The sequence below is a fragment of the Scylla paramamosain genome, chromosome 28 (genome assembly GCF_035594125.1).
Source record: "Scylla paramamosain isolate STU-SP2022 chromosome 28, ASM3559412v1, whole genome shotgun sequence".
Classification (NCBI taxonomy): Eukaryota; Metazoa; Arthropoda; class Malacostraca; order Decapoda; family Portunidae; genus Scylla; species Scylla paramamosain.
Window position 1 is genome coordinate 8,359,900 of NC_087178.1, and position 25,101 is coordinate 8,385,000.

Below are 25,101 nucleotides of genomic sequence, written 5' to 3' on the forward strand. Positions count from 1 at the left end.
TTTACCTGCCTTGGTCTTTGAAACCTAGAAGGAAGTTTTCAAATAAAGGATATTGCTTTATCATGTATAGTTACATGTAACTTTAAATAATCAGTTGATCTTCATGTACATTGTCTCTGATCACCACCTTCATCTTCCAGATGGCCCTCACCACAGCCGGCAGGGCTCCAGGGACTCCCAGAGGTCACGTACCAGCCGCCAGGGATCAAGGGAAGGTTCTGTGCACCACAGCCGCCAGGGGTCAAGAGATGCCTCCAGTGGATCACAAGCAAGGTCACAAGAGCAGTTGGACACAGCAGTGACCCTAGCCCAGACAGCTGAAAAACTTCAGAACACAAACATTGAGATCTATGCAACTCTGCCCAAGAAAAAGGGGAAAAAGACATCTGGAGAGAAATCATCAAGGAGGGAGGAGACTGAGCTGCAGCTGGAGAAGACCAAGGAGAGGAAGATTTCTGAAAAGAGCAAGGAAAAGTCAAGCAAGGAGAGAAAAGGTGGAAAGGTGCGACCTGTTGACAGCGACTACGGTAGTGATCATAGCTCCAAGAGCCACTCCTCATCCAAGGGCTCCTCCAAAGGTACAGAGAAGGAGGATGTTAATGCCATTGTGGAGGTGAAGGAGGAAAAGTCAATCGGGAAGAAGCAGCACAAGATCCGCCGCAAGTTGCTCATGGGTGGACTCATCCGCCGGAAGAACCGCAGCATGCCAGACCTGCGTGAGGGACAGGACGCAGAGGACCCCAAGGCAGCCACGGATGACCTGCAGGTGCGCAGTCTGTCCCGGCCCACCACACCCTCTGGGGAGAAGACCATGGCTGGCTACCTGAGTGAGGGCCACCTTGAGTACGGCAACCCTAACCTTGAACGGAGCAAACTCATGAGGAAGAGCTTCCATGGCAGTGTTGGGAAGGGTCTTTCCCCTGCCAAGGTGCCACCACCCATCCCACAACGCATCAGCTCACAACTTTCCCAGAAGAGTGACAAGGGAGGCCACAAGGAGGAGAAGAAGAGAGAGAAGCGTCCACCTTACCCACTGCCACCTTCAGACCACCAGTCGGAAGAACCGCCAGCATTGCCTCCACGCTGCTACACTCCTGAGATGATCAACAGCAACAATGCTGTACATAAGGGTGAACCACAGTCACTTCCATTCCTTCAAGCAGCCCAGCATGACAACTTTCAGCCCTGCTCCCTGTCTTTCCCTGCACCCCAGCCCTCACCCAGCACACCCACTCAAATTACCATCTGTGCTGACATACATCAGGAGCCATCAGGCCATCCAGAATCTCTTCACCACCTGCAGGAACAGAAAATGCATCAAGAAGCACCTGCCTCTGTCAAGTTGCATGATCACCAAATTCACCAAGATCAGCAACAGCAGCCATTCCTTCAGAGTCACTTGCCCAAAGCTCAAGTCAGCTCAAATTCTGACTGGCCAAATGTTTCACACTCTAGACAGAGCAGTGAGGACTTCCCTCCTCCTCCTCCCCCCTTGGAAGAGGCTGTGGAGGACCTAAAAACTCGAGGGCTACTTCCCCAACCCTGCCCACCATCCAGGGCCACCCCAGAGGTTCCTGCCACCTCTCAGCCCTCAAGTCTGTTGGCACAGCTGCAGCAGAAGCGGCAGCAAATAATTGAGAGCAAAGAGGGAAGTGGCTCAAATATTGATGACAGAGTCCGATCTTCACCTGCAAAGAGTAGCGATGACTGGCTGCAGGAGCTGCAAGCCAAACAAGCTGCCATGAAGCGAAAGATGCAGCAACAGTCTGGTGTGCGAGTAGATGACCCCACCACCACCATCACTGCTGCCACCACCACTTCCACCACTACCACCACCACTGCCAATACCTACAGCAACACTCATTCTTCCAATAAGAATAATACCTCCACTACTACAAGCACTAGCAGCAGTAGTGGGACAACCTCTGTGCGTAATCTTGCCTCAAAGTTTGAGAATGTATGTATTGCACAAGGCAGAAGTGAGGCTGGAACAGACTGTGTAGACAGCAGTGCCACTCCAACAGCCTCACTCCCAACACCAACCCCAGCACCAGTTGCTCCACAGCAACATCTCTACCTCCAACAGCAGCAGCAGCATCAGCAGCAACAGCAATCACAACACCAACAGTTGCAACAGCAGCAGCAACAGTTACAACAACAGCAGCAGCAGCAACAGTTACAACAGCAGCAGCAGCAGCAGTTACAGCAACAGCAACATCAGTTGCAACAGCAACAACATCAGCAGTTACAGCAGCAACAACATCATCAGCTGCAACAGCAACAAGTGCAGCAGCATCAGCAGTTACATCAGCATCACCATCATCAGATACAGCAGCAGCATCAGTTACAACAGCAACAGCAACAGTACCACCAACAGCAGCAGCAACAGCAGCACCAGCAGCAGCAAGTCAGGCATGATATAAGTGAGCGGCAGCGAGCAGTGAGTCAGCTCTTCACACGAGAATACACACAGTGCAACTCCCTGCAGCTGCCTTCCCACAGTGGGCATGAGAGTCGCCTCAGCTCCTCCTACCGCACCCGTTCCGAAACAAGCGAAGGTGGCCCAGGGGTGTGCTGCAGGGACAGCCAAACAAGTGACAGTGTCAGAGATGATTCAGAGCTTAACACCAGCACTGACACCAACTCAAGTGACATTGCCAAGAAGAAGAAGTCCAAAAAGAGTGTAACCTTCTGTGATCAAGTGGTGTTGGTGGCCACAGCTGAGGATGAAGAAGAAGATGCCTACATCCCAAATCCCATTCTTGAACGTGTCCTCAAATCAGCCCTCACCTCTTCATCCTCTTCCTCCTCCTGTTCTGCCTCATCTTCCTCCATGTCAGACACAGACACTTCCTCCTGTGGGGAACCATCAACTGGCAAACTGAATGGTGCTGCAACCCAGGCCAAAGGAAATGTGTCCACACCTCAGCCCAGCCCACACTACCCACAGCAACAGCAGCAGCCACAGCAGCAACAGCAGCAGCAGCATTCATACTTACAACCCCACCCATCCTCCCAACCCCCAGCATCCCAAGGCTATCCCAATCACAATCCTGCACATCACTCACATCCACCTGCATCCTATCCCTCACAGTCCTCAGGCCATCAGCAACACCCACCCCCCATCTACCCCAACACATCCCAGGTCCCAGCACATCTAACTTCTTCCCTCAGCACCCAGCCTCATGCAGCCCCAGCTCCCTCTCACCCACAAAGCAGTCAGAGCTCCAGTTCCCAGATGAGGATGCCACCCCCCTACCAGCCTCCTCCCAGTGTGGCCAAGCCCCTGGGCCCACACACTTCACACACTCGCACTCTAGCCAATGGACTTCACTCGTCCCAAATGCCGCATCTGCTGACTAACCAGCATCCAGCCAGGCCAGCTCAGCAGCAGCCTCAGCATGCACGGCACATTCCACCTCAGCAACAGCAGCAGCCACCACAGCAGCAGCAACAGAGGCAAGCAGTGGCACCCTACCCAGGAATGATGACAAGGCAGAACAGCAGCCTAGGAGTTCAGCCTCATGATGTGGAGCGAACTTATCCACCGTACCAGCGCCTGCCTCACCCCAGCCAACTGTCGGCCCAGCCCCAGATGGTAGCCATGCACCCTCCTGCCCGTGGTGGTCCTGCCCCTCACCTGCACACTGCACCTCCCACCCAGACCAATGGTTACCCACCATACTCCCCAGCAGCTCCATTCACTCGTCACCAACCATCTCAGCAGCCACAGTCAAGCCATGGCCACCCACAGCAGCCACAGCAGCAGCAACAGCAGCAGCAGCAACAGCAGCAATCACAGCAGCAGCAGCAGCCACAACAGCAGCAGCAACATGGCTCAGGATATGGTAGTGTGGGTCGGGGTGGTGTAAAAGGTGCTCCAAGTCACTTTTGTGGTCCACTTGATCCATCAGCCATCTACTCCACTGTTAACAAGTCGTCAAAAAAACCAACAGCTGCCCCCACCGCATCTGGGCCTGGCCTTCAGCCCTGCAACCTGTGTAGGAAGAAGTGTGTGAATCCACCTTCCACTTACTGCAATGACTGTGACTTCTATATGTCCAGGTTTAAGCCCAAAGCATAGGCAAAGGGACAAGACATGTCCTGAGCCAATTCAGTCGTAAATGGTGACATGTCATAAACTCATCACGTCGTAAATGGCAACCAGTGTGGTGAGAGTGCTCGGGTGTGTGCTTTTGCCTCTGCCTCATGAAAAGACATGACAAGTGCTGTAGAGAGACACTTTTAGTCACACAGCAGTGCTATGGGCATTACCTTTCTCTGTGGTGCCAGTGGGTTCATGACTTCCTCGAAATGTACCTGCAGCTTGCTCACCTGGCATTACACCTGCACTGCTTGTGACCCACCTGTACCTGTGCTGTGAACCCCTCTGTGCTGTGACCTACCCCTCCCCCCACCACTTGTGCTGTGTCACTGTCTCCAAGTGATGCTGCCTGATGGATCTCATATGTACTATAGTTAAAACTCACAAGAGTTGTTAAAATGTATTTATTGTACAGAGTACATTTATGCACGCATTTTTTCCGTGCGCTTGTGACTGACCATGATGAAAAGGTGCCAAAATATGTAAATATCATAGATATATACACATTATATATATATATATATATATATATATATATATATATATATATATATATATATATATATATATATATATATATATATATATATATATATCATACAGAAGCTGCCATGTATGGCTTACATGTACATATATGTATTTGGCTTTTTATATGTTTTATATGAAAACAATTATGATACCTATTCCGGCATTTATTTGTCCTTGGCACTGGAAAGGTGTGGCGTGGTGTTGTCTCATGTCTTGTCCAGGACAAGGATGAGAGACTGTATAGTATGTCTCTCATCCTTAGTCTAGGAGAGCACGCCAATCTTTGGTACATGTATAATGGAGCAGAGGAGCCTACGAGAGACACCTTTAACAGAGGCGGGCGATGCCCCACTCATGCAACAGTCATTTTGATGCATCATGGATGCAAATTAGAACATAGACTTAGGTAATTTAAATAGACTACATGTTGTTCCAGGAGGCTTGGTAATAAATTCGTCAATATAGTGAACTTCTAAGTTGTAAAATAAGCGACAAAATGTATCTGCTATGTGGTGACGATGCTCTCCAAGACACGGCCGCGGATAGCCAAGCTCATCTCACTCGGCCAGCATGGCTGGAGTGTGTCCAGGGTAGGATGAGTTTATAACGTATGGTAATATCTGGTTTTAGTTTTCTAAAGACCCTCACCAACAAACTGATGAACGGCAGGCAGCATGCCTTTGGGGGCGTCCAAAAGTGAGTATTAACGATTTTTTTTCCTCCCACTCCTGCCTCTCTCTCTCTCTGAATGGCTTAGACATGTTTTGTTTGTCCCCAGTAAAAAGGCTGAGATAAAAACTAGTGTCTGATCATCCAACACTTTCTTCCGGTCCCGCACCGAACTGAACACAACTGAAGGCAGTGCAGGTTCAAGGGTGCTATATTGGGCCCTCCTGACTCAGTGAGGCAGTGGTGCCAAGGGGTTACATCAGACCACAAAAAGCAGAGGCAAGCTCTAACCTCTGTTGTACCAAAACTGTATTCATCCTTACTGTTATCTTTTTTTTCTCTCTCTCTCTTTCTTTCTTTCTTTCTAGTAGATAGCAAACACTATATTTGAATTACTTTTGCTGTGTTCCCAATCTGCCGTGCCACCTGCCAAACATCTTGGCGGGTCACTACACACGAAGACGTAGATTTCATTCTCAATATAGCTGTGCCATTTTTAGCAGGAAAGACGCAACTCGTGTTTTTCCGCGTGTGGTTTTTGTTCTTCCGTCTTTTTTTTTTTTTTTTTTTTTCTTGTTAGGAAATACGATAGAATGTGTTTTATGTTTGTTGTTAACGAATATTTTAAATTATACCTGCTGTGTTTTATCTCCTGATAAAGCTAAGGTAGAATCAGATATCACTCCGCTCTAAGGTAACAAAATACATAAAGTAGACTGTTGGCGCTTAATGACGCAGACTTTTAGGCGTCACCGTATGCAAAAAAACTATACCAAGTACTCTTCATAATATTTCATACGTTCCTTGGACTATACTGAGAAAGGAATACAAGCAGCTCAACATTATTTAGAACATAACAAACTAAAGACTATTGTACTGGATAAAAATGGATGTTGTTACGTATTTTTATAGAGCGAAACAAGAAATCATCGTTGGAGTGTTTTCTTTATGATTTTTTTTTTCCTCTCTTAATTTTCGTATGGGATTTGTATGAGTGTCTGATCCAAAGAATCTAAAAGGGCTCCATAACTACTAATATACAGCTTATTTAAATAAACACTAACCTGGATCAATGAAAGAAGCTGGTGTAAGTATTCCGTAACATCCAAAAGGGCTCCATAATTACTAACACCTAAATTATTTAAACATAAATCTAGATTAATTAAGGATACAGTAAATGAGAAGGTAAACTGTAGGAAACCCTTAATAATAGTGAATAAATGCGAATAATAGAAGTTTGCCGTGGAGGGAAGAGGGAGAGGAGAAGGGGAGGTGAGGGGCGGGGTGGAGGAGGAGCTGCCTGCCGATGTAAACAGTCACCGAGTTGAGTTGTGAGGTGCCGCTGCCAGGGTGCTCAGGCCCCCAGCGTACATGGGTGAGTGGTTTGACCTGTTTCTCTAGACGTAAGGACTTGTTTCCCTCCCTTGCTTCACATTCATGTGTTCATTGATCGGCGAGACAGCTCAGCACCCACATGATTGATTCCCTTTGCCGTCATCCAGGTGGTTTTGATGTTTACTGTCTACTGCGTGGAGGTCATTGTCTCCGTGTTCCTGTGTTCCCATTACCAGCATGGAGTTACTTGTTTGAAATAGGATTGCATGGTGTGATTGCATTATGCCAGTATTCCTAGCGAGGCAGGTGGTGGTAGGTGTTCCGGCAGGGCTGCCATCCATAACCCAATTCAAGGTTGATTTGTGAGTTTGTTAATCTGGCCAAACAAAATCTAGAGATGTGTTTACTCACCTGGTTGGCTACCCTGTTAATCTGGCTAGTCAAGGAAGTAGAAGAAACCGGCTGTAAAATACCGGGTAGCTCAGTTCTGCAGGTATGCCAGTCCATTAGAAGTTACGTGTTGGTAGGTATGTCAGGGAGATAATGGATCACACGAAGCTTCGCCACCCCAACTACACTTGTGGTGATCGGTGTTCATGTGAGTGAGAATGGGGTGGCAGATCTTCTTGAGGATATTTAAGTTCAATCCAGGTGATGTGATACTTAGCAAGGCTTTTATGAAATGCTGGTGATGTGACCACTTGGTACATTTATGAAAAGTAAAGAGTTAATGTTAGTAAGTAGAATATTAGGAGGCTTTTACATCATAACTCTCACATTTTCAAGAATTCTGTAACACAACCTTTTGAAGACTCAGTATTGTACATCATAACTCAAAGTTTCAAGTACTCAGTAGTGTCACCTTTTGAGGACTTGGTGTATCATAATTCTCACCATTCACAACCTGCAAAAAGTAATATATCAATAAATTATCAAATGTTATTACTTTATTACTCATATTCAGTTTTGTAAGAACCATCATAAATCCTGTCATAATAATCATCATCCTGCAGTGTAGACAAAGACAAGTTGAAACAAGGATAACAAGGATATTTTATGTGGTTTTAACCTTATAACTAACATTTTTATTACCTCTGGAATTGGCACCATTACCACCACCCTGGTAAGTATTGGAGACTTCTGAGTTTTTGCTATCCATGCCACTTATAAAAAGAGCAATCATGTTAGCCTGTTTATATTGTTGTGGCACTCATCACTTACAGCACTGCCCACAGGTGACTAGCCACTAGTAAAACTTTTACCTGCACAGGCAGCAACTCATACACTCGTCAACAGGTGCCACGATGCTGGTTGAAGCAACTCAAAGGAATCAGTGTAGTAGTGGAGTGAGACAAGAAGGACATGCACATCACAGGCATATATTTCCTCACTAGAGAACAGGGCATAGTTATCTGTGCCACAGTTGCTGTATGTGGCCGGGAAAGCAGGGGCTGACAGGTGTGACCCTGTGCCCACACTGTAGCAACACCCCTCATCACACTGTACATCACACCCACACAGCCTCTGTCTTTTGCTGCTGTAACAATATATTTAGGCTCTGGTATTTTGGGGGACTTTCAGCAATTTATACAGGCCAATTTATAGGTTGTTTCTTGTTTTTATTTAGGCTGTGGTATTATGTTATTGCATGCTCCTTGTATCTAACTTAGTTTAACCTAACTTATCCAGCCTATCCATTAGTGATGAGTTAGAGAAAGGGAGAAGTAAGATATTTAATGTTCCATCTTGATGCATTGGAATAGACTTTTTATTTTAATCTTATTGAACCTAATGAAAGTTAATTTGACCAGTGGTTATGGAAAAAAATGAAAGGAAAGGAAGCTGTTTCATGTTTATCTTGGTGTATTAGTGTAGAATTCCTGTATCTTACCTAACTAAACTTAATCTAACCTAACCTATCTATGCCTAACCAAGTAATAACCAAGTTAACCATATGTGTAAAATTGGAATGGCTTATCTTCACGTGAGTAAAAGTGGCATGGCTCATCTTCAAGTAGGTAAACTGGGGTGGCAGTCTTCTGTGATCCAAGACAATTTTTACCATGCATGGTGAGATGTGATAGTGAGATATTTAGTGTAGTGGAGGAACATTTAGTAGGTCAGGTGGAACAGGAATGCATGGAACAGTATTGACAGGAAGCTAGTGTAGGTCTGGTCCCCAAGGAGAATTGGTGGAGTGAATAGTAGTAACAGACACATAGACTAGTCATGTCACTCCCTCCACTAGGCCTGCAGGAGGTGCCAGGCTGAATGGACTCGACCAGCCACAATGAAGGAAGCAGCAAGAAGAAGGGCTTGGCTAGGAGGGCTAAGAACCACACCTTATCAAACAGCTTGAGTAACCTGCACGTGCTTGAGGGAAAGTCTGATGAAAAGGATGGTGAGGGTATTTTGTGTGTGTGTGTGTGTGTGTGTGTGTGTGTGTGTGTGTGTGTGTGTGTGTGTGTGTGTGTGTGTGTGTGTTTGTTTGTTTGTTTGTGTGTGTTTTAAGCTTGTATTCATAACTCCCTTATTCTCACATCAGGACATTTTTTCAAATGTCACAAAAATTATTTGGATGTTTTTTTGTTCTATTTCCAATCCATGATGCAGAATACATGTTAAATAGTCACTAGAATCATAAAAACACCCTTGAAAATCCCAGTCATTTCCACTAGAGTCCATTGAAATTATTAAGATAAGACATCAAAATGTTTGGAAATATAGTCCTCAAATACCTAGGGTGGCATCTGTCTGTAGATTTAAACAGTGCTAATCAAGCTGCCAGTAAGTATTAATGGTATTTATTAAGGCATCACTAGACTGTTATTCTCAAAACCTATTGAATGAAAGATCCCATGCTCTTAATATCTTGATATAGAGATGTAAAGAGGTACAGGTAGCTGCATTTTTGCATATTCATTTTTATATCTATAGACAAATAGATTGGGAGTGTGGTGTATCTAGTAATTAGCATTCTGTCTTCTGCTGGTGTCCACTAATAATCCAGACAAATTAACATCTTCCAATCCACTTGTAGTTCCTCTAGTCACTGTCACTCCCTCCTTCCCAACACTTTCCCCAGACACCAGCAGCTCTGCCTCTCAGAGAGCATCAGACTCCCCTTCAGATCAGCAGGCATCACCTCTGCGCAACCTCAGCAGACAGGGCACGGCAGTAGTCACCCTCCTGCCCAACAAGATGAATGTATCAGAGCTCAGTGGACAGCAGCAGCAGCAGCAACAACAGCAACAACACCAGCAGCAACAGCAGCATGGGGACCGCAGGGCGAGGGGTGTTCAGGAGGATGCACTCTCCTTGGACTCTGCCGGTCTTGGCCACGTGCCGTGTAGTGACCCAGACTTCATTAGAAACACAAAGTCCGGTGTGAGAGGTACCCAGTCATGTCCAATGACAGCCAGCAGGAACTCCATCTGCGGAGGTGAGCATTTAGATGGGCAAGTCACTGCCACCATGACCTCCAAGACACTCAAGGCTGGGAAGGATGCCCCAGTTGGTGGTGCACTCAAGAAGCTGTCACCTCTCTTGTCCCACCGTGCTCAGCTGGTGCCCCCACAGGTGAAGCGCTCCAGCTCCATGACTCGCTTTACAGAAGCCCTCAACCAGGTGCACAATGTGTGTCTCTTCCCAGCACAGCCCGCCTCCATGGTGCAGGTAATGACAGGAGCCTCCAGCTGGGAACACTTCTTTGTCTGTGCTGTCAGGGCTGGACAAGGCTTTTTTTAACCAATTTGACTAGATTTTTATTCTGGGGAGTCTTCAAAGCATGAAATGTTAAAAATAGATTAGTCTTCACCTCACTTGGTGGTGTCATGGCTTGGTATTCATACCTTTTACTCATGTGCACTGAGGTGACTTGGGTTGCTTATATTTTTTTTTTTCTTTTTCTTTCCTTCTTTTTTATAACTTGATTAAGCTGTCTGATCTATGACCTTTGCCTTTTAAAACAAAAAGTTACAGAATTTGTGCAGCTATACATTAAAGAAAGCCCTGAGAAGCTATGATATTATATATATATATATATATATATATATATATATATATATATATATATATATATATATATATATATATATATATATATATATATATATATATATATATATATATATATATATATATATATATATATATATATATATATATATATATATATATATATATAATTTTTTTATTTAGCTACCTATACAATATATAAGTAGTGCACTAGATGGACCAGCATTCTTATTGTATGCATGATAGATGTCCAGTCTAACTTTATCTTTGAAGAAATATTAGTATTTATTTATATTATTTTTGTTTTTTCTCTAGATTGACCATTTGTCACCAGTGCATGCATTTCTCTTTCAGTATATGTTAGTAATGTTCATTCTTACACATGTGAATATGGTATTTATTTCCCACTGTCATTCATCCCTTTTCACCTCACGTGACAGAAAACAAGGTCACACACGTTTGGTATTCTGTTTTGGGATCAACTTTCACTTTTCTCTGAAACATGACCCGACTATCTATGTTGTCAGCTGTGTGGCCTTCACGCCTCCAGCCTCAGTCTGGCAACACACTCCCCCAGGCATGGATCCCTTCCCTAGGATCAAGCGGGTTTGGATAATCATAGTTTAAGCACATTACAGTGGAATGGGGTGTTAGTGTGTTAATACTAAGTGCATTGTGTGTTACACTAATTGGAAGTGGAGGGTAGTGCTGTGGTCCATTATCAAAGTGTTTAACTGTGCTCAGTTTGGTGAGTGTGGTGCCAGAATCTTCTACAGACATTTGTTTCCTTCAGATAAGGAAACTATTTCACAGATAAGTTTAAAAATTGCTTTATGCATTTTATATGTATAGTGATTTTATTTTATTGTGTTCTGTTTTACATATTGGAAGTGTCTTAGTCATCTTGGATCATTCAGAAACATAAATTCATTGCATTTTGCTGGGAGTTTATTTTGGTGTGGACCCACCACTGGCCTTGGAAGGGAATCAAGGGAATTTCTCTTAAAAGTTATAGTGCATGTGGAGTTGATTTAATTGATGTATTCATTCTTGTCATAAACCATTGCCTGGAACATGTTTAGGATATTGATAGTATTGCAAGTGAATGACTTAACATCATCTTGGCAAGAGTCCATGGTTAATATTGTCAGATGTGCAGTAGTGTGGTTGTGTCAGACACACAGGGTTTCACTTTGGGTCAGCACAGCCTAATTACCACTGGCCATGTTGACACACTCAGACTTTTGTGCACACACACACACACACACACACACACACACACACACACACACACACACACACACACACACACACACACACACACACACACACACACACACACACACACACACACACACACACACACACACACACACACACACACTTATGTACATAACAATTTGATAATGATATGCATCCCAGTAACATTATTATTTTTCTAATTTCTAACTTGACTTAACTATTATCTCAAATTACCAAGTAAAAAATGTTGGAGAAATAACTTTTTAGTGGACATTGTCTACATTATACTACACCCAATTCATAGGCAAAGTTAGTCTGTGTAATTTCACACACTGAATGTGAAAACTGTTACATAGAAAACTTCATAACTTTATTAATTCCCTATTTCTCACAAACATTGCACTGCACAGAAGAGTGAAGCTCAGTCAGAGAAGAGCAGCTCCAAGTCTTCAGCTTCTGAGTCTGAGGTAAATGGGAGTGTTCCCCTCACCCCCCTCACTGCCTCCACCTCTAGGACTGACCAGATGCACACTCAGTCTCCCAAGCTTGTGAGAAGAACTGCCTTTAGGGAGACTGTCAAGAAACACAGAAAAGACTCCCACGAATCCCCTGTCACTTGTGCATCCCCAAACCCTAGTGGCTCCGTTGTCTTCACCCTTGATCCTGCTGAGTTTGACCATTCACCAAGTGTGTCTAGTCCAAGCTGTGTTTCCTCTGACCCACCAGATTCCAACTGTTTGGAGAATGGGTTTGGTGCTGCTCTCCCTACCACCCATACTAAGCAACCTAGCACTAGTAGCAAGGCTTCAGGTGCCAGTAGTGAAATGTCAGACAGTAGCTCCAGAAATGTTAGAAGTAGAGAGAAGTCACATGCAACGGAAGGGAAAAAAGCCAGAAAGAAGATTGGCCAAAGAAGTGTATATATCCTTGAGGCGGACTGCGGTTCCCCTACCTTAAAGCATGCCAGTTCAGCGCCATACAGCCTGATGAATGATGATGATGGTGTGTTTGAGATTGAGGCATCGTATCACCACCCAGCATTGGTAGGTGGCACTCCTATTAGTCTTGTAATACTAGTCTACCCAAGTATAGTTTAAGTGCATTTTTTTTTTTTTTTTTTTTTTTTTTTTTTTAGATTAGATTTAAAAGTAAGTCATGAAAAGAATTGTGTGGTGACAGTATTCTAGTTGCTGCAAGGTTTAGCTACATTTGAATTTTACCACTGTTAGTATCACTCAACTCACTTCTGTGAGGTCATCACACATATCAGACCTCATATCATGACTATATTGGAATTCAGGCTTAGTGGCATTTATTTGCATGGCTCATCAATTTTCCATGGAAGTTTAAATCCAACAGAATCATTCAGGGTCGAGTTTGTAGATGCTTCAAGAGAAGCATATTATTATCCACTAGAAGGAGATGTACATAAGTAATGAACAAATGAGAGTTACAATTACCATTTTAAGCATCTCTGCATGTTAGGCAGTTTTTATTATTAGGAATAATTGTTTTATCCACATTTTGAACTAGTAATCATGACATAGTTGATTGCCACGTATATGCATATGTTTCTTACTCAGTTACCTCTCTTCCTCTCGCATCAACATTACGGAATGGAATGGTATGGAAAACATTTCAATGCCTGAGTTTGGCACTTAATGAACCACATCAAGTAGCTTATCTTTTGCTTCTTCATGCATCTACTGATTTGGTTACTTGCAGGCCACCTAAACTTCCAAAAATAAGTTGGAGTCATGTCTTTCATATCAGTTTTCATTGGTATGGTAAGACAGTTTTATATTGAGAAATAGTATAGTTCACTGGTTACCTTGTAAAGCCTTGCTGGTGTGACTCTGAACCAGTGTTATTTGTCTCAAACCCATTTTGTATTTTCCTTAAAATTCATCGCCTTGTTTAATGAGTGATTGAGTGCAAGTCCTGAGCTGTTTTGAACGCCCTAATGTTTGTACTGCCTCCCTTTGTTTGCATGGCTACATACACATGATTACTAATTAGATCATTTATATTTAAGAGAGGAAATAGGTTTTTATTTATTTATTTATTTATATTTTTTAAGAGACATGCACATCCTCTACCTATGTTATGACAATAATCAGTTAAGTTAGCATGATTTTCAAATTTATCAAAGAATGTGTACAAAAGAAAACACTGATAGTTCATTTAAATTTGTTCTTGATTTCCTGAAGTGTTAAAATGCTCCCTGCTTGTGTCCTCGTTGCATCCCTAATGTCCCCTAATATTTCCTTGATACAGTCATGTAGGATGTGGTGTTTAAGAGAAACATTCACTGGTGTACATTTTCTTGCTTTTTGAGTATTGCATGTCAGAGTACTCTTGCTACATTCTGCCAGTATGTGTGTATGTAATGTTGTAACTCAATTATGAAGGTACAATATGTAAGTTCACTTACCTCATTTAACATTTCATATCTGCTTAATTTGAACAGTTAATTTTACATTGTTGTAGGAGAATGCTAAGACAAATGTCACTTTAAAGTCTATGAAATTTTGTAAAGGAATTTGATGTAGAGTTTATTGCATTTGTTCATGTATCTGTATTACCCTTTGTCTTTTTCTCACTAATCATTGAATGCATAAGACTAATTATATGTTATTTTATATATAGGTATTTTTTTTACCAGTGAATGATATAAGCTTTATCCCAGAATTTGCAAGCATAGAAATGAAAGAAAGATATAATAGAAGTTGGAGTTTTTAACATTTGAGCCTTTTAGTTCACATGCCAGACAGAGTTCTTAGCTAACTTCTTCCACACCAGGAACAAAACCGTCTCAACCGCTCCCCCTCCTGGTACGCCTACAAGATCCCCAGAAGTCCCGCTGACAGTGAGCACTCCGAGGTACGTGGCTGGTGGGCACCTCTCACCATCTGAGTTCATGAAATCAGAGACACACAAATACTTACAGATCATATTTCAGTCTGTGGTCTTGTGCTGAATGGTCAGAGTGTGCTGTGCTGTGGTGTTCATGTTGCCTGGGATGCCTGTGTTCAACATGGGGTCATTTCATTCATCTGATTCCCCACTTTGGTTTTGTCAGTTCTTATTCTTTCAAGTTTGTTTCCTTCTATTTGATTACCTGTTTGTGATTTTGTTGGTTCTCATTCTTTCAAGTTTGTTTCTTTTTGTCTGATTATCCATTTGTTCTGCATCTGTTATTTCATCCAGGAACCAAACAGTACATTCACTACCATGTTGTACAGTCAGTTTCAAAAGTCTATTAATGACCCCACAATCTTTTTCAATACATTTAGCATTTTCCTTCAATCTCAAGTCCACTGATCTGCTGACAGTCTCCTTATGAAACCTGACAACTGACAGGAGATGTAAAGAAATCAAGAAACTCATGTTTAAGGTAGAAGGCAGAGAAGCTGAACCCACCATTCTCTCACTGGGTTGGCAATGAAGAAACAGCTTAAGTGTTATATGTAACATTTTTATTACTACACTCACAAAGCACAAGGTGAATACAGACTTTTGACCTAGACTGTACATGCCTTACTCCAAAAGGAAACTTGCTCCAAAGAGATGGTCATGACACAAGTTTCCTGGTGCTCCTTTCCAAGCATACATTCCTTGCATCCCGTAGTATGTACTTGCTTTCTCTTCTGGGGATCTTCCTTCTTTTGTTTGATCACTTTGTCCTCTCATGTCATGTCATGAATGATTTTCTTGATGTGCTTACCCATGAATGAAATCTTGCAACTTGTGAACTACTGTATCTTGTCTGTATACTTCCTTTCAAACCATTTCTAGGTGATCTGTTCCCTCCATCTCTCCACTCTCTCCCTCACTTGTTATCTTGTATATCACTTGTATCCTGAGCAATATCACTTCCCCATGTTTCCCAATGTCACTACGATATACATATAGTGTTCCCCCAGGCGACTCATTTCTAGTGCCTCATTTCCTCACCTTTATACAGTCTTCAAATAGAGTTTACTTGTATGTGTTTCCTTTTCTCTTCAGTTATAAGTTAATATATCAGATCATCACTTTTTGTGTATAGGTAGTTTATGCATAAATGGATCTTTTTTGCAGCTATTGATAGCACTGATTATTGACTAGTTTTGATTTCTCATAAGTTCATGTGATTTGAGAATTTTATCTATGTAGTTTCCTGCAGTATAAACAATGAATACTGTCAGATGCTAGTTTAAAATTCATATTTCATTTGACTTATGCAACCTAGAAATGGAAAAATTTTGCATATTAGCACACTGCCTAATTCTTTAATGAGCTCTGCTTTGTGAAAATCAGTTTGGCACTTGACTCTTGCTAATGCTTTTAGTTTAACTCCTTTTAAGTCTTACATCTCCTTCAGGATGAATAATAGCATTGCTCCACCGTAGTGGCTCTATCTGTGTGCCCGGCGGTAACCCTGGAAAGCCGCACTAATGGCCTGTGTTGTGTCCTTTGGGTTTGTAGGATCATAGTGTTCCTGCAGCATCACTTCAGGGGTGTCGCTCAGCCTCTTTAGATGAACTCAACAACATTGGTGTCTCTTATGGCCTGCCTATTATTTCACCACTAGATGCCAAGAAAAAGTAAGTTGTCCTTTAAAGTTAAGCCATTCTTCAGAGCTTGTGTGTACGTGACAACATGTTTAGTAGGCTTGTAGGTCATACATGTGTAGTGCTTAGTAGTTTGTGGCTCTGTAGGCTTGTGGACTTGCTTCTTGAATGTAGAAATACTGTTGCACATGATGAGCTGTTCTGAAGGTTGGTGGTAACACTGTATCATAGATGAATAGGACAGTGAAGTGGAAGCTGTTTGGAGACTAAGAGGAGGCAAAAGTAATCCCTCAATTGGGGAGGTAAATGCAAAATGTATTGATGGCATTTTGTCATTTATTTAAAAAAAACTGGTATCTTGTTTACTGTTCTTGTTCATTAATGAAGATGCAGAGTGCAAAGGGACGTACTCATTTTGGCGCCACCTCTTGAGAATTTTATTTAGCACGAGTAAATGTATTTCATATTTTATTTAGTAAAGTAAAAAGCACGCAACTTATGTTAGAGTTTCTTATTGAAGCTAGAATTTGAAGTTTGAAGTCGCTAAAATCTTACGTAGTATTGTGTAGATATAAGGACCAATTCACAGTCCAAATTTTGCTCCATCCAACCACATCTTGTAACTATGCAATATTTGGTGCTTTACACTGATGTCAGAATGTAGTCTGATGTGAGTAATGGCGTTGTGTTGTTAGTTAGCCTTCATTGTTATTTGTCATGTATTTCAACAAAATTTTATTGTTGCTCTGCATTACATTAATACTTTTTTTCTCTCAATAATTCGTTTGGTATATTATTTATTTCCTTAATGGAAAAGTACAACACACATTAAGGAAATGATAAACAAAGTTTGTATCTGTATTTCATGCACTTGCGTGCCACTCTTACTGCTGTCTTCCATTCACTATTTTGCCTGTGTGAATGTCACATATGAATTATTCATATAATCTTTACTTACAAAACTCAATTCCATCAGTGGGTGGGTAACACTTCTTGACAAACTCCCTTTATCCAAACTCCAACCACCTAATTATTCCGGTCTCCTTCCACATGACTGTAGTGATAACCATTCATATTAAATCACATCACTGATAAAATCTCTTGTTTTCTTTCTCTCTCTTCATGACCACCTTCTGTATCACATGTTCACCTTCATTCATAAGATTACACTATTAAATTTGGTCATAAGCAACATATGCCCTTTTCAGGAACTACCTGTTTGGGGGACTAAACAGCCTTCTCGGAGCCTCTGAGCTGGACCGCTACTTTCCCAACCGCACCATAAACCTTTTCATTGCCACCTGGAACATGAATGGCAAGGTGGGCAGGATATACTTTTCTCTCTCAGGTATCTTATCTTTAATATTATCAGCTGATCATTGGTGTTGTGACAAAAAGAGTGTAATACTGCACATATATCTTTGCAGGAACCTCCAGGAAATCTGGAAGCGTTCCTCCTCCCCGATGAGATGGAGCACATGCCAGATATGTTTGTTTTGGGGACACAGGAGTCAGGGGGAAGCCGCTCAGAGTGGGAGGTATGTCAGCTGCCTCTGAGGAGAAAAAACTCATCAGCATTATAATCTGTGTCAGATTTTGAACTATCACGAAGCATCATTCCTTTGTATCATATCATTCACTGAGTTTGTGATTGAAGGAAGTAAAAACCTCACAGTCATATGTTAGGAAAAGAATTAGGCAGCATGTAATATCCTCCTTGATTACAGAGCATTGCATATTGATCCTGACACATCCCACAGGTACGCCTGCAGGCAACCATCGGTCCCTCACATGTTCTCTTTACTTCAGCAATATTTGGGGTCCTGCACCTCACCATTTTTCTACGCAGGGACCTTGTTTGGTTCTGTTCAGGTTGGTGTTTATTATGGTGTTGAATGATTTCTGCTTCACTGATGTCAGGAAAATTTATACATACTCTAAAAGGTGGATGGCTTGGTGGTAGTAGCTGTGATTGCTCTTGTGATTAGAAATATCATCCTTGACTGGCCACCACATGAATTTAATTTATATATTCATAATAGTTCACTTCTTAAAGATAGTCTACTTGAATTGCTTCCTATTTGATGCTCATTTTCTCATGTTTCCTTGGTGTGCTGCTCAGTACCTGAGGATGCCACTTACAGCCTTCGTCCTGGCATTGCCTACAAGACCAAGGGTGGAATGGCTATAGGCTTCCAGTTTTTTGGTGAGTAATGTCTTTAAACCATTACATTATGTTTAGAAATCTTCTCACTAAAAAATATCACTGCACAGTAGAAATCTTAAGCACCTTTTCTATTCTTTGTGTTCAGGTTTACATCGTACTTTTCACATTATCTTCCTGGTGTAGTTGCATTGTGAAGCTCAGTATGTGAGGAAAACCAAATGGGAGTGCGATGCAAGTGATAAAGTTACACCACACTGGTTACCTGTAGCAACAGAACTCATGCTGATTTGAAGAACTAGGATTATGGGAGTTTGTGGCTTTTTCAGACATGTGTGCTATTGATGTCAGTTTTTAATTCTTTGTTATGACCAAAAAAATCTCCATAATACCTAATGTACTTTTGTCATGCCTAAACTAGCAAATATAACACTTACCATTGTCTTCTGAAATGCATCTAAAATGCAGTTCAAATTGTCAACCCTTGGTATTGCCTCTTGTGTAGCCCAATTGTGCAGTGCCTATCTCTTCTGTATGTGAGTGGGCAGGAAAGACACTGCTGGCAACTCCATGACCAGCCAGGCAACAACAACCTTCAGTTCAGTTGTGAGTGCAAAAAAGACCTAAATGAGACGCATTACAATGGTTATTTGTAACTATGTTGTTTGGCTTGTGAACAGCAACTGTATCAACTGGCTGTACAGCAAGTTGTGTGGCTGTTACGTTTAGTATTGTAAGTTTGGTCTCCTGTCAGTCATTATGTATCTATTTATAAATGACTGTACATTGCATGATCTTTATAAGAACTTGCTGCTGTGAGTTGTGTAAAATATTTTCAAAGTAATGAAGTAAGAAATGATGCCATGCAATGTGGACTGGTACTGCACTAGCCTGCAGATGATGAAGTTAAGTGTGCTGTGAGTGTGGGTATTTGTTGTTTTTTGGTGTAGTAACTTGTGGAGGGTGGTGGTGTGGGTGGAGGTGATTGCAGTAGAGTCTGTGTAGATCTCTTTTTTCAGCTGTTTGTGGATAATTACTGAAGGATAGTGATTATTTTTTCTTGTGGTGATGAAGATATTCATAACTACAATAGTCAAAACACTGCTTTGTAAATATCTGTTTGATAAGCGATGAGGTACGAGTATACAGGGTGTAATGCGAGTTTCTGCAAATACTGAAAGAGGTGAAAGAATGTGTAATTCTAAGTAGAAAATGTTCTATACACATATGCATTTTAAGGCTTTGTTTACCCATCAGAGGAGTTGAAAAATGTATGGGACTCGCGGCTGTGCTCTGCATGTAACTATGAGATGACGGACAGATGGTTGCACTGTCACAGCCTTGGAGGTGCCACTTGGTCAAATTATGAATAGTTTAATCTTATTTTTTGCAAGCTGTGGAATATTACAGTACCTTATTACAAGACAAATGGTATTAAAAAGCACGTCATTTACTGATAAGCATTACATGACAACATTATTGTGGTGATTAAAAGTACTCCTGTAAAATGCTACATGGCATCATCACTCAGCTGTTTTCAAGGTTGCTTGGACTCGCTCCCCCCTTCATCCCTCATTTTGATGATGCCACGTTGCATTTTACAGGAATATTTTTAATCACCACAATAATGTTGTCGTGTAATACTTATCGGTAAATTACATGCTTTTTAATACCATTTGTCTTGTTGTAAGATACTGTAATATTCTACAGCTTGCAAAAAAAATAAGATTAAACCATTCTTAATTTGACCAAGTGAGGCTGCAACAATGCAACCGTGTGTCTGTCACCTCATAGCTACACACAGAGCACAGCTGCAAGTCCCATACATTTTCAGCTCCTCTGACAGGTAAACAAAGCCTTAAAGTGAACGTGTATAGAACATTTTCTACTTAGAATTACATGTTCTTTCACATCTTTCAGTATTTGCAGAAACTCATGTTACACCCTGTATAAATGTTCAGAGGAAATTTTGATCTAAAGTATTATATAATGCATGTGAAAAATATACTGCCCAAGTGTGTGTTGTCCAGAGTACATACAGGTAGAGTGTTTGCTGTCACCCACAAACTTGCTAATCTGGGCACTGGAACTTGTGAGTAAAGGTACTTGTTATGGTGCCTTGTGTGTAACGATCATACACACTGACTTTATAGTCTCCTTGGCTGAATGTTGTTGTAGACCCTTCACTATATATTAAGTAATATCTGTGTGGTTGTTTCTTCCTCTTATTGTTATACTCTGGTTTATGGTGTCTTCAAATATAAATGCTAGGAATATTTTGATGAATATTTTCGGTGTCCACCTTTCATTGTTAAATGTGAGTATACAAGTGCCTGTGGTGTGGTGACTGTGCTGTGCTCTGTTGTGCTGCAGTGTGGTGTGATGTGCTGGTTGGGGATCAGGATGCATGTTCTCTTACTCTTGTGAGTGTTCAGCTCCTTGGGTGAAAGCTTCAGAGGTATAATGTTTTCCTTTGCAGGTTGCTGCATATTTTCATTATAATGAAATTTACAGAGGTAGAGAAATAACCACTTCTTTATATACCTTAAAGGCTTTCCTTCTGTTCTTTCTGTATTTTCAATATTATAATTTTGAGAATATGAAAATCATTAGCATTCGCCTAGCTAAAAGTTGTTTTACAAAGATATTTATGGCAAGAGTTTCCACTGAGGAAAAGGATTGGCAGGGTGTTATTTCTGACACTGTTCTCTGCTTCAGGAACAAGAATGCTCTTCATCAACTCTCATCTCACGGCTCATGAGGAGAAGCAGGCTCTAAGGATCCAAAACTTCCGCAGCATCTCTCGGTCTCTTGACATCCCTCGCCTCCTGCCCACCAAGATCAAGCACAAAGGTAAGTGTGCTGCTGCTGTCACAGCAACATACATGAATAAATTAAGGATAAGATGAGAGTATACAAGTAAGATCTTTTCAGTGTGCATATGATGTTTGACAGATGTGACCCATCGCTATGACTGTGTCTTCTGGTTGGGTGACCTCAACTTCCGACTGGCTGTGAATCGTGACCATGTATTTGAGCGTCTGAAGACTGACACCCCTGACACTTATCAGCACCTCCTTCAGTGGGATCAACTCTCACAGGCCAGGAAGAAGGGTGAGTTGTGTTCCTCTTCATCTTCCATCTTTGCTCACTGCTGATTTCAAGGGTTTACCTTTCTCATGTTAATCCTAATTCCAATAGGTGAAGCTTTTGCTGAGTTTGAGGAAGGCACCATTCACTTTCCTCCAACATTTAAGTATGACCCAGGCACCGACCACTATGACACGTCCTCAAAGCAGCGCGTCCCATCCTACACCGACAGGATCCTCTTCAAAGTAAGAGCAGTATGTTTTCACTTTGTGTATGAATTACCAAAAAATTCTTACAAGAAATGAATTGCAAAGCTCTGCCACCATTAATACCATATAATTCTTCATTTTTAACATTTGCATGAGAAAACTAAATTATAGTATTTACAAAGGTAAACAAAACACTGTTGATCATTTTGTAGAGTAAGCGAGGGGATGTCAACTGCATCAGTTACGCTTCATGCCCCTTGTTTAGGACATCAGATCATAAACCTGTGCTGGGGCACTTTACCTGCAAGATCAGACCAGGGAGAGATGAGTAAGTAGAGGAACTTGCTTATTTTGTCCTGCTGTTTTATGTAATCATGATTTACTGGTTGAAATAAGAGAATAACTTATGTTAGAAATGAAAATGTCTTGGTTCTAACACCTGCAAGAAGGAGGTTGGGTTATTGGTGCCCATGGAAGCTCTGTCCCTTGTGTTCCAGCATTCCCCTGGCTGCCGGTGTCTTCAATCGTGAGGTTTACCTGGAGGCTCTGCGTCGACGGCGCAGGTTCCTGTACCAGCCGGCGCTGCGTAACTGTCCCGTACAGTAGGAAAGGTTCATTGTAGGATTCTCAAAGGATTATATATTTGGTGAATTTTATCTTCCATGTGTTATAAGAAAATAATATATTGAAATTATATATAAAATTTATTATTGTATATATTATGCAAATTATATAAAGATATTTTTATGTATTTAAAGTTTGTAATATTCATAGCACTATGTATTGGCGCCAAAACATCTGGTTGTATGGTGCTGCCCAACATTCACATAGAAATGCTAACACAATGAGTGGTAATGATATTCACACTCTCATGACCTGATGACTGGCAGCTTATGTCACAAGAAAGTTATGACAGGTATGAGATTAGATTTTAGAAGTTTTTAACAAAAAAGAATTGTGCTTTCTCAGCTACGTGTAAAATTCTAATGGTGCCAAATTTGTTTGTCCATAGATGTTTTTATTTTATAATATGCAGCACTTTTTTTAAAGTTTGTTTTCAAAGTGGTGCATTGGGCATGTACTCTAGACTACAGGTCATTGTAGTCTACATATTACTTAAATATCTCAAAAGTAGAGTTAGAAATGCACAGAGCAAGTTAGGTGTTTGCACCAGCCAGTTGTGACAAGTCTGCATAATACTGTGCTAGAAAACTGTATGTATACTTTATTCTGCAAGATAGGCAGTATTCTGCATGTTGTTCATCTTTATTGTGTTGTGTTTTTGTGTTTTGAATGTTTTTCATGTCAGATTTCATACCATTTGCTTTTTGCAGAAATCTAAAAGAAAAAAGTATTATAAATATTGAAATTATGAGTACAATGTTATAAAGACTTCCTCCTATACTGCTTTTGTAGTTGTGGGACAGTCAAGGCCAACCACTGTCCACTCAGCATTTGGTGGTCACTGTGGCTCAACTGGTGGTGGTGTGTGCCTTGAGTGTTTTGCTTAGGGCTCAGCTCCTGGCTGCTACTTCTCATGGTCACCTTTGCATCAGTCTGTGTATGTTTTGAAATAGGAGGCATTACACTTTCATGATCAGCTTTTCTTCTCAGGTTCTTTTATGTGAATCTAGATTCTCAAAGAGGATGTGGATGTGGTTCAAATGTCTCCTTTTGTATATAGCTAGAGGCACTGGCCCATGTCACTCCTGTAATCACAACAACATTTACGGATCTCAGTTTGAACAATCTTTGGTTTTGATTTTCAGGATGTCAGTGTTCAGACTTGACAGTGGTCAGGTCAAATCTTGGAGATGTGGGTGAGCTCCAGAGCTACACAAGTAGCTGCAATTATCCCGCATTGTGTGTTGTAATCTTAGTGGCTTTCCTGCCCATAAAAGCTGTTCATTTTAGGCATGTTGAATAAGATGCATGTGCCTTAAAACAAATACCAAAGGTATGCATATATGTATGTGAAAATGCAAACTTTAAAAATATTGAAAAATTCATAGATATTATATGAGGCTGTGCAATGTTACAGGATGAAGTAGTTTTACATTATATACGAGTAATAAATTGACATTTGTGATCCACAGAATTAAAATTTATATAATCAAAACCATATCTGTAGCATGTTATACACCAGTAATTGAATCCCAAGGGTTGATATTGGTTTAATTACTTTTTTTTTTCTGTAGACAGAAAATTCCTAGATGTATTTTAGAAAAAATGTAGCCATTCAAGATGATAATTTGCATCATATTGAACAAGTCCTCTTATCATGATATATGTCACCTTCCTTCTCAATGTTTTTTTTATTAAATCACATCCCTGTTCTTGCACAAAATGACATGAAACAAGAGCATTCTGGGAACATTGAATTTTGCCTTTATGCTAAGTATTCCCACAATTCTGTTGTCCAATATTGAATCTGCACAAATAGTTTGTAGGGAAATACACAACTCTGTCCTTCTGTGTACAGTGAGCTTGGTACAGTGTTGTCTGAGAGCTTTGGTTGTGACTTGCAGTCTTAATGGTTTTCAGTGAGCCTGGCACCCATCCTTATATGACCTGAAGATATTACTTAAGATGTGCTTAAAAGGAATTAATTATGTGATTCCTATTTATGACTGTATGCATCTAATAGTTATGATATTTGAACCCATTTTATTGTTCAAGGTAGCTATTTCTTTATGTGCTCCAATAGTCTTGTGAATCAGTAGACAGGGAAATGTGCTCATTTGTCAGTGTCAATACAAGCAAGTAATGCAGCTTACCTCCAGGGTGGTGATAGATATGATTGATTTTACTTTATCATCTTACATGGGTATTATTTCTACTTACTACAAATTAGCCCATGATTGCTGGAATTATCTGCTGCAATAAGTAGATAAAATAATTATTTGTGTTAGAAAATCAAAAGACAATCAGTGTAATATGCTGTCCTTGAATACTTGGGGAGTTTCTATTAATGATTTACCTGCTTCTCTTCATGATTACCTCTTGAGTTTGTAATGGAATACAGTATGCTGGAGAAAGCTTGAAATGTGTTGTGACACTTGGAAAAGGCAGCACTCGGTACTCCAGTATGAAAGGTAGATTTGGTGTAGCTTTCTGGTGAGGATTTGTGCTCTCTCTCTCTCTCTCTCTCTCTCTCTCTCTCTCTCTCTCTCTCTCTCTCTCTCT

The 25,101-nt window shown here is 41.2% G+C and overlaps 2 protein-coding genes across 13 annotated transcripts in view; both read left to right on the plus strand.

The window, feature by feature from the left end:
* Nucleotides 1-4,608, plus strand: part of LOC135114882 (uncharacterized) — a 63,029-nt gene extending 58,421 nt beyond the window's left edge. For all 6 annotated transcript variants that reach the window (XM_064031083.1, XM_064031084.1, XM_064031088.1 and 3 more), the window contains one exon: nt 141-4,608. In XM_064031083.1, the coding sequence (XP_063887153.1) occupies nt 141-4,084 (3,944 nt within the window). In that variant the 3' untranslated portion in view covers nt 4,085-4,608. The remainder of the gene's footprint in view (nt 1-140) is intronic.
* A 1,942-nt stretch (nt 4,609-6,550) lies between these two features.
* Nucleotides 6,551-25,101, plus strand: part of LOC135114884 (phosphatidylinositol polyphosphate 5-phosphatase type IV-like) — an 18,915-nt gene continuing 364 nt past the window's right edge. Inside the window, exons 1-15 of one of the 7 annotated variants that reach the window (XM_064031089.1) lie at nt 6,551-6,677; nt 8,886-9,038; nt 9,648-10,312; nt 12,307-12,939; nt 14,699-14,779; nt 16,367-16,485; nt 17,661-17,772; nt 17,880-17,990; nt 18,213-18,324; nt 18,575-18,658; nt 21,335-21,469; nt 21,572-21,730; nt 21,818-21,951; nt 22,128-22,243; nt 22,413-25,101. The exon at nt 22,413-25,101 is cut by the window's right edge and continues 364 nt beyond it. In XM_064031089.1, the coding sequence (XP_063887159.1) occupies nt 8,909-9,038; nt 9,648-10,312; nt 12,307-12,939; nt 14,699-14,779; nt 16,367-16,485; nt 17,661-17,772; nt 17,880-17,990; nt 18,213-18,324; nt 18,575-18,658; nt 21,335-21,469; nt 21,572-21,730; nt 21,818-21,951; nt 22,128-22,243; nt 22,413-22,521 (2,700 nt within the window). In that variant the 5' untranslated portion in view covers nt 6,551-6,677; nt 8,886-8,908 and the 3' untranslated portion in view covers nt 22,522-25,101. Of the gene's footprint in view, nt 6,678-8,885; nt 9,039-9,647; nt 10,313-11,181; nt 11,261-12,306; nt 12,940-14,698; nt 14,780-16,366; nt 16,486-17,660; nt 17,773-17,879; nt 17,991-18,212; nt 18,325-18,574; nt 18,659-21,334; nt 21,470-21,571; nt 21,731-21,817; nt 21,952-22,127; nt 22,244-22,412 lie in introns of those variants that run through there. The other 6 variants (XM_064031091.1, XM_064031095.1, XM_064031092.1 and 3 more) reach the window with 6 other exon arrangements.